At 42.5% G+C, this 15,088-nt stretch overlaps 1 protein-coding gene across 1 annotated transcript in view; it reads left to right on the top strand.

The window, feature by feature from the left end:
* The window catches only part of CROCC (ciliary rootlet coiled-coil, rootletin), a 2,018,646-nt gene that overhangs the window by 685,026 nt on the left and 1,318,532 nt on the right, over nt 1–15,088 (top strand). The window contains exon 9 of the mRNA XM_044061829.1: nt 13,012–13,108. Within this exon, the coding sequence (XP_043917764.1) occupies nt 13,012–13,108 (97 nt within the window). The remainder of the gene's footprint in view (nt 1–13,011; nt 13,109–15,088) is intronic.

Below are 15,088 nucleotides of genomic sequence, written 5' to 3'. Positions count from 1 at the left end.
CACCTCTGAAAGAAGAGTACCTGAGTGAGTCAACCCTGTCTCATTTTCCTCAGTGACAGAGTTTCTTTGAGAAGTAATCTGTCTTTTATGTCTAAAGTGATATCTGAGTTTACTTTAAGATTAACTATTCATTCTTTACTTATCCTAAAAATGAGGGAAACATAATACTGTTTACCTTGGATGTCCACTGACAACTCAGGTACCATCTTGGCTGAACTAAGCCTTTCAGATCTTTGTATAGGTTCATAGGTAGTTACTAGGCTATTGGCCCTAGGGCCTATACAACCCTAGCCAAAAAGGTACCCTGGCTTTTGCCACCCAAGAAAATAATTTTCCGGTGCCCCTGTCAAGCAGAGCCACATAAATGATCCCCGGGGTGAATTTCCCATTTCCCATCCATTCATCAAGATTTTTCTTGAAGACTGCTAATGAGGAACTCTGTTTGACATAGATAGGTAGTCTGTTCCAGAGTATCGGAAGTCTCTGGGACAGGAATCTATCCCTCCAGCATGTTCTGTTTATTGTGGTGACAAGGTTTAGGTCGCTAGAGCGTGTAGCTCAGAGGGATTGGGATTTCTTTAAGTGGAGCATGTCCAACAGCTCTAGGTTTGACATAGCTTTGTATGTTAGGCAGAGATCGCCTCTGAGTAGGCGATATGCGACAGAGTAAAGCTGGAGTTTTTTGAGACAGTCTGTATAGGGCATCTGTTTGAGGCCAGTAATCCTCTTTGTGAGGTATTTCTGCAGCCTTTCCAGTTGTTGTAGATGTCTTGTGAGGTACATACCAAAAGGGGCATTGTACTCTATAATGGGTGTAATGAGTGATGAGTACAGCAGAACAATGACCTCTTTTTTCTGGATGAGAAACATTTTGTGATGAGGTGTGCCACGTAGAAGGATTTCCTGACCACTGTGGCGATGTGATTGTCAAAGGACAGACTACTGTCCACCTGTGTCCCAAGGTCTCTTATCATACTTTCGGTGTTAAGTTGACTACCGCCTATGTGGTAGTATATGGGTACAGAGTTTTTGACAAAGGGGATGACAATGCACTTTTTGGCATTGAGCTTGAGGCCATGGCTTTGACACAAGGCATCTGTCTCAGGGAGGCCCTTTTGCAGGATGTTCACATCATTATGAGTTTCGATTATGGCTCCTAGTTTGCAGTCATCTGCGAACTTAGTTAGCCAAAGACCTTCTGTGTTAGCCTGTACTTCAGAGAAGTAGATACCAAACAGGAGAGGACTCAGAACTGAACCCTGTGGTACTCCACTTGTCACTGGTCTGAAGTCTGATTTGGAGTCTGCTACTTTCACAGTGTGGGTTCTGTCAGTAAGCCAGTTGGCAATCCATCTTGTGACATGGGGATTTATACCTAGTTTAATGAGTTTATCTATAATTCCAGAGTGAGGGATGGTGTCAAATGCCTTGGCGAGATCTAGATAGGCTGTGTGAACCACTTTACCCTCATCTATGGCTTTGGTGACTGCTTCAAAGAAGTCTATCAGGTTTAGGAGACATGATCTGCCTTTTACAAACCTGAACTGTGTGGGGTCCAGAGTTTGGAGATCTCCAATGTCTTTGTTTATGAGTTCCATGATGATACGTTCCATGGCCTTGCAGACCAGGCTTGTCAGGCTAATGGAGTGGTTGTTCCCTGGGTCTGTCGTGGCTCCCCCTTTGTGGAGTGGGATAACTGTCACAGTGTGCCATTCAATGGGCACAAAGCCTGAGGTGAGGCTATGACTGAACATGGTACTTAGGTGGGGTGCCAGTTCATTCTGTAGTTCATGTAGAAGGCAGCCTGGGATGTTGTCAGATCCCATGGATGCTCTGTTCTTGGCTTTGGAGAGTGAGGTTTTTACCTGGGCAGCAGTGATTACAGGAACTTTGCATTCTTACGGTATAGAGATGGGCCCTTTAGGGGGTGAGAGTGGGGTAAAGTTAGCACTGGACCTATCTGCCAGGATGTTGGCAATATCAGTTGGTTCTGTATATTTAGTGTGATTGTGCTGTAACTCAGAGCAGATCTGAGTGTTGCCATTGAGATTCTTGACATAGCTATAGAATGCTTTGTGGTTGTCTTTAGAATCAATGGCAATTTTGTTTTCATAACTAGCTTTGGAGGATTTTATGAGGGATCTCATCTTCATACTGAGGCTGACGAGGGAGTTCTTCCAATCATGGGATTTTACTCATTTTTGCAACATTTTCTTTCTTCTGTTGTAGAATTTGTTTAATGCAGAAGACCACCAGATTGGCTTTCTTCTTTTGGAGGATAGCATCTTGGTTCTGTTAGGGATAGCACGATCCTTGCACTTGTGTAAGTGCTTATAAAGTGCATTTGTGTAGGATTCAGCAGTCGTACCTCTATTGTCCATCTGCATGGGTGTCATGAAGTTTGCCACTTTTGTCTTAAGAAGCATGAAGTTGGCTTTGGAGACATTTTTTAGGGTTGTTTCCCTAATGGGGGGGGGGGGGGGGATGTGGATGTCTAGGGTGATTAGCTTGTGGAATTGACCTCTGGTTTGGAACACTGGTCGCCCATGTTGGTGATGACCAGGTCTAGGATATTGCTGCCCCTGGTGGGGGTGTGGATAAGTTGATCCAAGGTGTTGGAATTGATGAATTCCAGAAAACATTGAGCAAAAGAGTTGGTACATGTAGTTTTCACAGTTAATGGTGGGTTAGTTGAAATCACCCATTATTAGGGTGTTGGGTTGTACCCTAATATTTTCCAGTGTATCAAGAAAAGCGGAGTGGGAATCATGGGGCATGGTGGGTGGTCTGTAGCAAGCTACAATCTGGATTGCGGTCTTGCCCAGAGTTAGTTGAACTTGGATAATCTCGGATGCATTATGCTGAGCAACTAGCTTGGAGGTGTGTATATCCTTAATGAATATGGACACGCCTCTGCCTTTAGTGTTTCGGTCCGGGTTAGGTGGCCGAAAGGTGTGGTATGAATTATAGCCTGGTAATGCAGGGGTGCTCTCTGGAGCTTTGAACTAGGTCTCTGTCACTGCACAGATGTCAGTGTTTTCCATTTTAAGGAGTGCCTCGAGTGAGTGCATTTTGAGGTTTAGACTTCTAGCATTGAGTAGCTTTACCCTCAGATTTTGCTTGCTTCTATCTGTTACAGTGGTGAATTTGTCATTTGAACCTTGCCTAAAAAAGGCACTATAGGGGTGGCAAGAGCCTTTGCCAGTATCCAGAATCCCAAGGGCGACAGGTGCAGGCCATCTCTGGCAAAGCATCGTGGTCTGTCGATCATGCCATCCCAGGCAGACAGATACTGGAATCCCTTAGAATGACACCAGAAGCTTAGCTAATTGTTGAAGTCAATCATTTTGTCCTTGTACTGCAGTATCATTCTTGTGAAGGTATCATTCTTGTTAAGGTAAGAAGAAGGTCCAAACTCTGTCAAAACAGACTATTTCCAAATGGTTGTCTGTGGTTGTTCCCTTTTGTTATAGTCTCCACAACAAAATTATGCCATGCAGGATCAAGAGCCACTCTGCCAGGGTCTTGGCTTCATCTATGGCTTTTTGGAAAGGGTTGGATTCTAGAAATATTCTAGAAGCAGCAACTTGGTCTACCATACATACTTTTACAAAGCACTGTAAGCTTGATTTTTGCTCTAGGTCTAGATCAGGCTTTGCAAAGTCCACTCTCCATGGGCTGCTGGACTCTTCTCCCTCCATCTCCCAAATGTATGCTAGGATAATATACCCATATAGTTACGGCTACTGTAGCAGTGAACAATATGATGAGCATAGTACAGTCGTTTAAGTAAACTTATAACAGTAGATGTTTGAATGATCACTGCTGCAGCATCCGCTCCCTCTCATCCATCCCACTTGTTCTTTTGGTATGTTGTTATGCCAGGGTGTGGGTATTCATTTTTTGTTCTGCCTAGCATTGTAGCTTCAGGGCTCAGCTTCCCCCTTTTTGTGTTGGCAAGAAAGCTGTGAAGGGCTTGGCACCCAAACCTGTCTTTTATTCAGCTTGAGCTGTCAGACAGTTTGGGTGCATAGAAGGTGCTCTGAAGCTTTGCAAGCTGGTTGGCTGTTGTATCCTGGCAGGATAATAACCCATGTAGCTAAGGCTAATGCAGCAGTGATCATTCGAACGTCTACTGCAATGGTAAGTTTATGTAAAACAACAGTACTCCATGAACTTTCCAATTTTCTTTCTTTTTCCTTTGGGTCCTTATATATATATATATATATATATATATTTGTTTTTTTTTTGTCATTTTCAGTTTCTGTCTGATGTTTTCTTTTTTGACTACTCCTGGTTTGATTTCCTTTCCCAGTCTTTTTTTTGCATGTGTATATCAGTGTGTGTGTGTGTGTGTGTGTGTGTGTGTGTGTGTGTGTGTGTGTGTGTGTGTATAAATATATATATATATATATATATATATATATATATATATATTTACATATACACATACATGATATGGAAACATACGGCATTTGACCAAAAATGGTAATTCTTAATGCAAGGAAGTGAGTGGACAGCATTGTCAGACTACTCAGTTAAGTAAACCACCTTCTCAGAGGGAGAAGTGTCTTGAGTCCTGAGATAATGTCAGACACCAATTAAAAGCTGCATCTAAGCACCCACAGTTTGCTTTCAAGACCCACCTGAGTAGATCTAGGGGAGGGGTTAAATAGTTCTCAAGCCACTTATATATTTCTGCAACCTGGAGAGTGGCATTCTGACAATAAAGATGCCCAGATGTGTAAGAATATTCTAAACACCTGACTTCTATTACATCTGTATGTATGTTTGTAAAGTACCACATTACAGCAAGAAGCAGGAGCGGCTTTAGGTCAGCTGGTGCTGTAGGCAAAAGGGCTCCATGGTGCCCCCCCATCACACTACCCGGTGCCCCCATCCTGGTCTACCTACTCAAATAAATACTGGAAAAGCGCCCCTGCAGGAGCAGCGCCCTAGGTGGCCGCCTAGTTGGCCTATGCCTAAGGCCAGCTATGGCAAGAAGCAGGGACTGGATAATGCACATAATAAAAGTTAAAATTGTAAAGTACATTATGATACTGTAATAATCATGACATGCTAGTTGATAGTTGAGTATATTTCTGAATTCTTGTATAGTAATGCTGGTACATTACTGTTTAGTTACAGTGCCTTTGTAAGTTTTGTGAAAAAAAAGAGGTGTAGTACTGTTGTAAGCAGCTTTAAGAAAGGGGACAACAACAGTAATGGCATGTACATGTCTTGTTAGTCACTACACAGAAATTGAATTAAAGACTCTGAGGAGTCAGCATCAAACTTTTGATGTGATGTTGTCAATCTCACCTTTATTCTCACTGATGGGTCGGATCTGATCCTTCTCGTCCATTTGCTTGCTCTAGGTCTTCAGCAAAGCTTGTGGGCCTCTTTTACCCTTAATGCAACCCCCTAGCTTCACCAGATCTCGTTTGCTGTGCAGTGAAGAGGGTCGATGCACAGCTCTGGGCTAAGTGTTTAATCTTTTGCTACTTAATTATATCTTTCCAAAACTTAAAGAAACTATGTTTATCTTAAAATAGTATTTTATTTTACCTTTAGCAACTATTGGTTAATCATTCTTCTCTCTTTAGTAGTAGTTGGCATCCTAGGTTAGAGGAAGAGGATGTTCTAACTCTTTCTCCCTTTTTAACTTTAAAAAAAAGGGGGGGGGGTTGTTTAAGTTAGAGAACTGTTTTCAAACTTTGTGTTTGTGTGTGTGTGTGTGTGTGTGAGTGTGCTGTTCATCCGACTCTGTACTTTTCTTTTCTTTCAGGTGTGACTCAAAAGCAGGAAGGGAAGCCCTTAGGCTTCAAGAAATGTGACTAATGTGGAAAGAAGATGCCCCTCAGCGATTCGCACATTCTATGTGTTTATTGATTGGGGCCTCTTCATTTACAAGAGTCATGCTCCATCTGCCATGGTTTTAACCACAGGGCTTTGATGGAGTATAAAAACAATCTTATTTTAGAGGGTTTGACCAAGTCCCCATTTTCCTGATTTTATATCGCATGAATCTTCAAAATCTGAAAAGTCTGAAAAATTGGACAAACCGAAACAGCGAGCTTCTTCAAATCCGAGATCCTCTGTCAGCTCCAAAAGAAACATTGGAGCAGACAACCCAGGTCAGATCCAAGGTGTCTTCGGAGTTGCAAGAATCCTCTGTACCAAAGATGACCTTACCCTCTGAATTCAGATATAGGAGCCAATCACCTTCCCTGGTTCCAGTCCACTCTCGCCTCCCATCACCTTTTCTAGACAGATTCAGGTCACCTACCCTTTCTACTTAGTCCACCAGGAGTCTGTACGATGAAGATGTGGATAGGGTGGTGGAGAGACTATTAAAGACACTGGCTTTAGCCAAATTATTGTCGGATCTGAGCCCAAAGGCAACGGATCAGACACAGCCTTCCCCCTTGATGCCTGCTCCTCCTTCAATCCATTCCTTAGTTTTGGAGCCAGAATATTCCGATATCCAACTTGTGTCTGTATCGGGTCCAGGACTCATAGCTTCCTCAGGTCCAGTATCTGCCCTGAGTGTTTCCACCCAGTCAGAGCAGTAGACCTCTGATATCAGACATTCTCTGGTCAGGTTCACAGGGCAGGATCGTATCTCACCAGATCCGACCCTGCCTCTGGGGGCCTCAGCTGTGGTGAGTTCATCTTCTTCCTCTGCTTCAAAGCTTCCTTCTTCTGCTCTGGAGTTTCCATCAGCTCCAACAGCTCATTTGTCTTTGAAGTTATAAGGAGGGTTCTGACTACTTCTCAGTCTGAGACACAGTCTTCTGCGGATCTTTCGCTCAGCTCTGTCCAGGTGTCTTTGTCTTCTCACCTACCCTCTCCACAGGTCCGCAGAGACCCTAGGCCTCTGGATGTCCAGCAGGAGACTCCCCTCTCTTCTGAAACCTCCCCAGAATATCTCACTGAGGAGGTCCCTTGGAAGAGGACATACAAGCGGAGGCATCTCAACTCCCCAGAGGAGTCCGTCACATCTGATATCAACCTCGATGAAGCAGAAGGCCCCCCTATGGTCACCTCCTTAAGATGTCTCTTTTGGAGATCTCCTGGAAATCTTAAAGCAGAGAGGTGACTGGCAGTCCACCCCCCCTTTTGGCTGAGGAGTCAGTTTACCTGAAGGCCATTGGGTCTTGCCCTTCAACCTCTTGGGTGAGCCCTCCTTCTGATGAGCTTACTGATTTAATCCCTCGGAAGACTTGGGAGACCCCAGACATCATAGGGCCTACTCCTAGGAGGCCAGATAAGTATATTACAGCCCCTAAGGACAAGAACATTTTGGCAAACGGTGTAGCAGTTGACGCCGTGGTTGTGGCACTAGCCACTAAAAAGGAACTTTCTGAGGCCAGCTCTTCTATCCATCCTCCAAATAAGGATTCTGGGACCATGGATAGGTATGGGAAGCACGTCTTTTTGACAGCGGCCTTTGCCTTGTTGTCACTGAATTATCTTACCCATGTCACTAGATTGCAGAGGGATCTGCTAAAGGAACTATCAGACTCACTCCAAGGAGCTGTAGCTGATGCGGGGGTAGATAAAGTCAGTGCTCAGCTTGCCACCCTAAATTTAGTTGTGAACTTGTCCATGAGGCTTGTATCATATGCAGCAGATGGAGTGTGTAGGGCAGTGGGTTCAGGAATCTCTCTGAGGAGGCAGGCCTGGATGCGCCTTTGTGATTTCACGGAGCCCTTCAAGTCTTCCTTCATTAACACCCCCTTTGACGATTCCTCTCTTTTTGGGCTCAAAGTAAAAGAAACATTCACCAGCTGTGAACAAGAAGGTAAGACCTTATCTGCCGTTGGAATATGTTTTTTCACACCTACTAGACCCTTTCCCAAAGGTCAAATAGGTAGTGGGAAGATATGGTTCAGGAAATCTCAGAAGTCTTTCCAAGACACACAGGCTGAAAGTTCCCCTAGAGGCAGAGGGGGGAACAATAATGGAAGATGCCACCATCGCGGCAGGAGAGGCCCGCAAAATCAGGACTCCAGCACTCCTGAACGAATGCCCGATTGCTCGCCTCTTGAGGCAGTTGGAGTCGATTGTCTCTGCACCATGAAACCTGGCAAAACATAAATAACAAATGAGTGCAGGATATAATATCCAGAGGATACCTCATTCCCTTCTTCTTCCCCCCTCCTGTAAACAAGTCAGTTCCAGACATTCAACCCATTCAAAAGGAACAAGCAACATTAGAAATCCAAAAGTTGCTAAGAAAAGGTGTCATCCAGGAAGTCCCCGCAGAGCAGAGAGGATCTGGAACTTACTCAAGATTCTTTTTAGTTCCAAAGAAAACAAAGGACTGGAGACCCATTTTGTACCTCAGCAATTTAAACAAGTCTGTAAAAAGGCCTTCCACATGGTGACACTGCAGTCGATACTTCATTTCCTGGAAAAAGACAATTGGATGTGCTCATTAGACACCTTCAGAATGCATACTACCACATTCTAATGGAAAGGCGACCAGAAGGTTCTTACGCTTCCAGCTAGGAGCCAGTCACTTCCAGTTTCAAGCTCTGGCCGTTGGTCTCACTACAGCTTCCAGAGTGTTCACCAAGTGTATAGCAATAGTGATAGCTCACCTGAGACACAGAGGATTCCGCATGTTTTTATATCTGGGTGACTGACTCATAACCCCCCTGACCAGGCATCTTCTGCTACAAGCCAGGGACTATACCCTCCAACTATGTTCCTCCCTAGATATTGCCGTAAACTTCAAAAAAAATCTGCTCTGGAGCCATGTCAAAGCTTAATCTTCATAGGAGCAGAGATGAACATGACTACACTAGTAGCAAGACTCCCGCAAGATAGAGTAAACGATCTTGCCATTATGTCAAGCTATTAATCAGGAAGACACGAGCCTCTGCAAAACTAGTTCTTCAGGTACTGCGAAAAATGGCTCTGTCAGTCGTACTCATTCCTCTAGCTCATCTGGATATAGGAATACTTCAGTGGTTACTTCCCACACAATGGTCAATCTTGGAACTTCCATCGTCACACAGAATTATCATAACCAACACTTCTAAAAAGGGCCTCCAATGATGGATTTACTCACCACTGGTATCTCAAGGCTTTCAATTCATGCCCCGTCAACCTTAGGCCACAGTGACCACGGACGCTTCCTGGATGGAGGGGGGGTTTATCTAGGGAAGACAGTCCAGGGCATCTGGCAGGAACACGAAGCTCAGTTGCCCATAAAAATCCTAGAGATAAGGCCGGTGTTTTTAGCGTTGCAAGCATTTCAAGGCACTCTCTCTCTAGGAATGATAGCAATCCAGTCGGACAACAAGTCTGTAGTCTGGTACATAAACAAACAGGGAGGAACCAGATCTTTCCCCCTTTGTCGAGAAGGTCTCAGGGTCTGGCAATGGGCAACAGCTTCCAACCGCTTTCTGATAGCAATGCACATCCCAGGGAAATCCAACGCGATTGCAGACAAATTGAGCAGGGCCATACTATGGCCACACGAGTGGTCCCTCAATCAAAAAGTTACAGAAGAGATTTTCCGGAAATGGGGCCAGCCTTGCTGCGATCTCTTTCCATCACCCAACAATGCCAAATGCAGCAACTATTTTGCCCTCATCCATCTCACGGGGGAGTCACTTGTTCATGACTGGCCTCCAGGACTTCTTTATGTCTTTCCTCCTATCTCCCTAATTCCCAAGTTTTTGCAGAAAGCAAGTTTGTTGGAGACAACAATGATCCATGTTGCCCCCGTTGGCCTCGTCAGATCTGGTTCCCCTTTCTTCAGCCGCACCTTCGGAGTGAACCGTGGATTCTGGACCCTGCTCCAGACCTTCTGACTCACCTATCAGGGATGGTTCACCCCAACCTTAACAATCTCAAACTAACAGCTTGGCTGCTGCAATTCCCCTGATTGCCAGGTTTTCCCTTCTTTCCTCTTCAGTCAAAAACATCTTGTTATCTTCCCATAAAATGTCCACACGAAAACTGTACAGGAGTAAATGGCAGAGATTTGTTACATGGGCCAACAATAATCAAATAGATCCCTTTTCTGCGCCCATACATTCTATTCTATAATTTTTAGCAAAACTTTTCAGTGAAGCAGCTGCTGCAGCTGCTATTAGAGTCCAGTTGGAAGCAATTTCTAACTTTCATATAGGAGAGAATGGTTCTGGAATCATGTTGCACAGACTTTGTAAAGCTTTTTTGAAAGGAACTATTATGATAAGACCATCATAAAAAAATCCAGCCCCCCCCCCCCGGATCTCAACTTAGTTTTGTCTAACATCATCTGTCCCCCCTTTGAGCTTTCTGCAACATGTGACTTCAAATACCTGTCCTGGAAAACACTCTCTTTAGTGACTACTACTTCAGCTAGAAGAGTTTCTGAATTACAAGCTTTGTCAGCTAAGCCCCCATACCTAATTTTTCATAAGGACAGAGTTTCTTTACACACTAACCCCTCTTTTCTACCAAAGGTTGTGTCGGAAAGTAACCTTAACCAATCTCTAGAGCTACCAGTTTTCTTCCCTAATTTCCAAAATAAAGGAGAATATTCACTGCACCTCTTAGATGTTCATAGACAGTTATGTTTCTACTTACATAGAACTTCCAAAATTGGAAAATCAGATTAGCTCTTCATCTCTTATTCTGATGTTAAAAATGTCAACCAGTTGCAAAAGTCACCTTATCTAAATGTCTTACACTATGTATATCTTACATTTCTAATTCAAGAAACAGACCACTTCCAAATACTGTTAAACCTCATTCCACAAGGTCTGTAGCTACGTCTGTGGCTTTTCAAGCTAGATTACCATTGGATAACATCTGTGCTGCAGCAATTTGGGCAAAACATTTTACCTTTATTACTCATTACAAAGTGGATTTAGCCTCTAGTAGTAGAGCCTATTCTGGTTCTATGGTTCTGAAGAATATTCTGCCATGAGCCACTCAAGAGTCAGTTGCTTGGGACGCAGTCCCATCAGTGAGAATAAAGGCAAGATTGACAACATCACATAAAGAAGTTATGAACTTACCACAATGTTCCATGTGTGTTGTCCAGCTCACTCTTCTCACAACCATTCTACCATTCCCCCTGCCGATACTCCTGGGAGACCAAGTTGTACATTTTGAATATTACAGGGCCATATAGCCTCAGAATTATTTTTCTTGTGTATTTATTGAGGGATATATATATATATATATATATATATATATATATATATATATATATATATATATATATATATATATTTCTACTCTATGACGCTGCTAGGGGCAAACAAGATCTGAGGAAGCTAGGGGTTGCATTATGGGTAAAAGAGGCTCACGAGCTGTGCTGAAGTCCTCGAGCTAGCAAATGGCTGACATTGATCCGGCAGACCGGATCCGGCCCATTAGTGAGAATAAAGGGTGAGATGGACAACACACATGAAACATTATGGTAAGTACATAACTTCTTTTTATGCTCCATTACTTGGCATTCTGCAGTATACTGTTTAGAAGTCTTGCAGTGTGTATCCACAAGCCACTTGTCACTTATAGCCCATCAATTAAGATTCCAAGGTTGCACTGCTACATCTTTCTAGAAATAGTGGTACTGAACTGACAGTATTAATGATTATTGCAAGTGCTCCAACTTTGCCTACTGCTAGTAATTTAACTTCTTAAAATGGTACTCCATACCTTCTCATGCTGGCTACTTTGTTGAGATCTGAGGAGTTTTAGTGTGTAGTTTGAAGCACTTAACATAATGAAACCCCTGGTTAACTTATATGGCTTTTCTATAAGCACATCATATGTTTTGGTTCCCAATTTGCCCTCTTTGGTTTGTGCATTCTGTTCACAGAATTACTGAAATGCATACTATGATTATTCGATATCATAAAAATATGGACTTACAAATTTCTTTTCTTCTTCTTCTTTGGTTGAGTGGATCATTTGGTCACAGAGAACCTTGCAAAACATTTAATTGCACCTTCTGTGGGCACTGCAAAACTGAGACATTTCCCTTCCCCATATCAAAATGCAACAGCATTAGAGCTGGTTGGAAACACTAGTTTGTTCTAGTGTTGTGTATTTGTAGACTTGTAATGTCAGTACTGTATTGCATGGCTGTAGTGCTGTCTTTAGTTATATTGAATGGTGTTTCCAAGGTCAAAATTCTCAGAGTAAATGAAGAAGTTGGGTTGCAATGTCGTAGTATTTCTCCCTCTTCACCAATTTTGTTTGACCTCTGAGGTAGTATATTTAGAGATCAGTGGTGTTGGGGAGAGAACCTTTACATTGGGGAAGGTGTAGGAGGTTTCTATTAAGTAAGGGATACTGGAGGTACTTCATGGCATGTGGACTGTTGTGAGCTTTGAACCCCTCCCCTATAGAAATACAAATTTCAGCTAACATATTGTCAGGTTTTTTTTTTTTGTTTACTGACTATGTAGTCTTGACCTACACCATGGGAGGTACATCTTTAATTGTTATTGTTAGTATTTAAACTCAAGCACAAATAGTAAGATTTCATAGTGCGTTGTGATTTATGCCAGTAGATTTCCTATCACATTATAGTCTACAAAATCACACATGCAATCAATGGTAGTAAGAGTTTAAGTTAAATCTTATGTCTTGTTAAGTTACTTTAGATCCACCAATAACCATGACATTGTTCAGAACAGTAATTAGCATTTGTAGCTCAATGAAAATGTTAGATGTAACAGTAATTGCTCATTGAAGTGCTTATTTTCCAAGATAATGAAAGTATGCCACGGTATGGCATTGTTCAAGAAGTTCTGAGAATCTGATGTTTATACATTTTGTTTATTTACTTACAGATTGCTCCACTGATCATCTTTTGTTAGCCTGGCAAGTAAACTATTTATCATAGCCTTTTAAGCCAGTACTCAAACCAAATAGGCAGATACAACAGTTAATGAAAATAAATAATATAGATATAATAATTATTGTAAAAATAAACTAAACATAAGATGCAAGTATCTGAAGTATGTTGTGTTTCCTTTTTTACAGAATCACTGAAATGGCAGTAACAGTAGAGCAGCTTAACATTGTGATTTCTGAAAAGGACAAACACCTTGATGCACTGAACCGAAAATTAGAAAACCTGGTGAGGAAAAATAAATGCTAACATTTGAAATATGCTTATAACAGAATTCAGCTTTTTCTCCATTGTCTAGTGACTTTTCTGTAAAGTAAGGTAAAATAATGTTTGTTTAGTGGCATGGGAGACTAAAACAACACAATTACTTTTCTTCAGTGCTGCTGATCTGCATTTGTGAAGCAGGCTATTGTGGGTGACATAGAGAAAGAGTGGCCTGCAAAGCTGGAGGACATTTGGAAGGGAATAATGTGCACCTTTTATATGACACCTTGGAATACCTCAAGATGCAGTCTGTGGCCTTTGGGCATCAAGAGAGAGGGAAGGATGGTGCTGGGAGATTTCCAGTGATGTATGTCTGCACACATATGTGGTGTGTGTGTGTGTGTGTGTGTGTGTGTGTGTGTGTGTGTGTGTGTGTGTGTGTGTGTGTGTGTGTGTGTGTGTGTGTGTGTGTGTGTGTGTGTGTGCGCGTGTATGTACGTGCGTGTGTGATGAGAACAGGGTTACGTTTTCAGCATCATTGCAGTGCTGCCGTTATCAGTAATGAGTTCAGAATGTATCAGTATATAGTTACACGAGGCTAAGTGAATCTAAAGGGGAAAGTTAGTGAGCATTACTTAAGTTGCAGTGCTTATCTGTAATAATTCTTGGAAAACTGGATTTATTGGCTACTTTAATTCCTGTTGCTGAGTGTTTTTTATGCATATTAATTCTCTTAAAATACTTAATAGGTTGCTAGCATACTAGATATTTATGTATAAACATTTGCTATCTAGTTATTACCTACTAAGCATAGCTGCTGATCTGACTTTGGAGGGATTCTGCAGTGTGTAACTAGCTGCTGATCTGACTTTGGAGGGATTCTGCAGTGTGTAACTAGATTTCCACTTCTGATATCCCCAGCTCAACATGTTTCTGAGTTTACTCTCAGTCCCATGCTAGAGGCTGCTGGCACATGTCTGTCATCACATAGTGTGTTACTAGCACAAGTATAAACCCTACACAATTCAGTCTGAGTCTCCCACACTCTACTGTGTCACTGATGTAGTGTGGATTTCAGTCCTAATGTTTGACATAGGAAATCTTCCACATTAAGTGCCTGAAACACTGAAGTCTTCATAATGCTCTTGCATTCAGCAGTCAAGAGTAAGAACCCACACTGCACTGTTTCTGCATCCTGTGACATTAAGCATTTCCTTAAGTGCCTGAACTTAAACTGGCTACCTCAGAAGACAAAAGAAAAGGCTTGAGTTTTATCCCAGTTTTCTTAAGATTATGGCTGAGGTCTGTCTCCACTTTCTTAAGATGATGTCTGTGAAAGTTGACCAGTACAGGAACTGGTAAGAGTGCCTTTTGCATTCCCAGACCAGTGCCAGAATAGTGTAAGCAAGTAAGTAAATCAGTGACCAGGCATCAGTCACATGCTCATGCTGATTCTGCCGCCAGGGAAATCTTATGCACCTTGCAAGTTGCAGACACCTCCCTTGCCTCTTGTAAAGGGTGTCAAACTTACCCTTTAATTGGCCAATGAAGGGAGGAGCACAGAAGTTGCACCTGCAGCAGCCACATTTGGAGTGCAAACCTGTTAGGCACAGGTGCCTCTTTTTCCGGGGAAGCCCAGGAATACTTATTCATAGTCACAAAGTTTGCAACTGGACAGTAAGCAATCAAACTTTTTATTTTCTTTATTCCCTTTTTTTTTTTTTTTTTGCAAAATAATCTTCCTCCCCATGAATTCTCTGGGGCACAGGATTCAAAACAGACTAGACTCCCTTTGTCTGAGATAGACAAGGTTATGAGTCCTCTGTTGCTACTAGTACCCCTTTGGGTGACCCATCTTTCGAGGAAACCCTTCAGCTCATGTCATCTTTCATGGATAGCTTATTCATTTGTTCTCTTGAGAAAAGACTTAACCAGCAATCATAGAAGAAGAACCCTAGGTCATTATGCACTTAGTCTGTCTTAAAAAATGTCATTTAGTAGTTT

The sequence above is a fragment of the Protopterus annectens genome, chromosome 2.part0, assembly GCF_019279795.1.
Source record: "Protopterus annectens isolate FY-2018-M chromosome 2.part0, PAN1.0, whole genome shotgun sequence".
In the NCBI taxonomy this organism is placed as follows: Eukaryota; Metazoa; Chordata; order Ceratodontiformes; family Protopteridae; genus Protopterus; species Protopterus annectens.
Note: the sequence above shows the minus strand (reverse complement) of the source record. Positions and strands in the feature narration are given on the sequence as shown.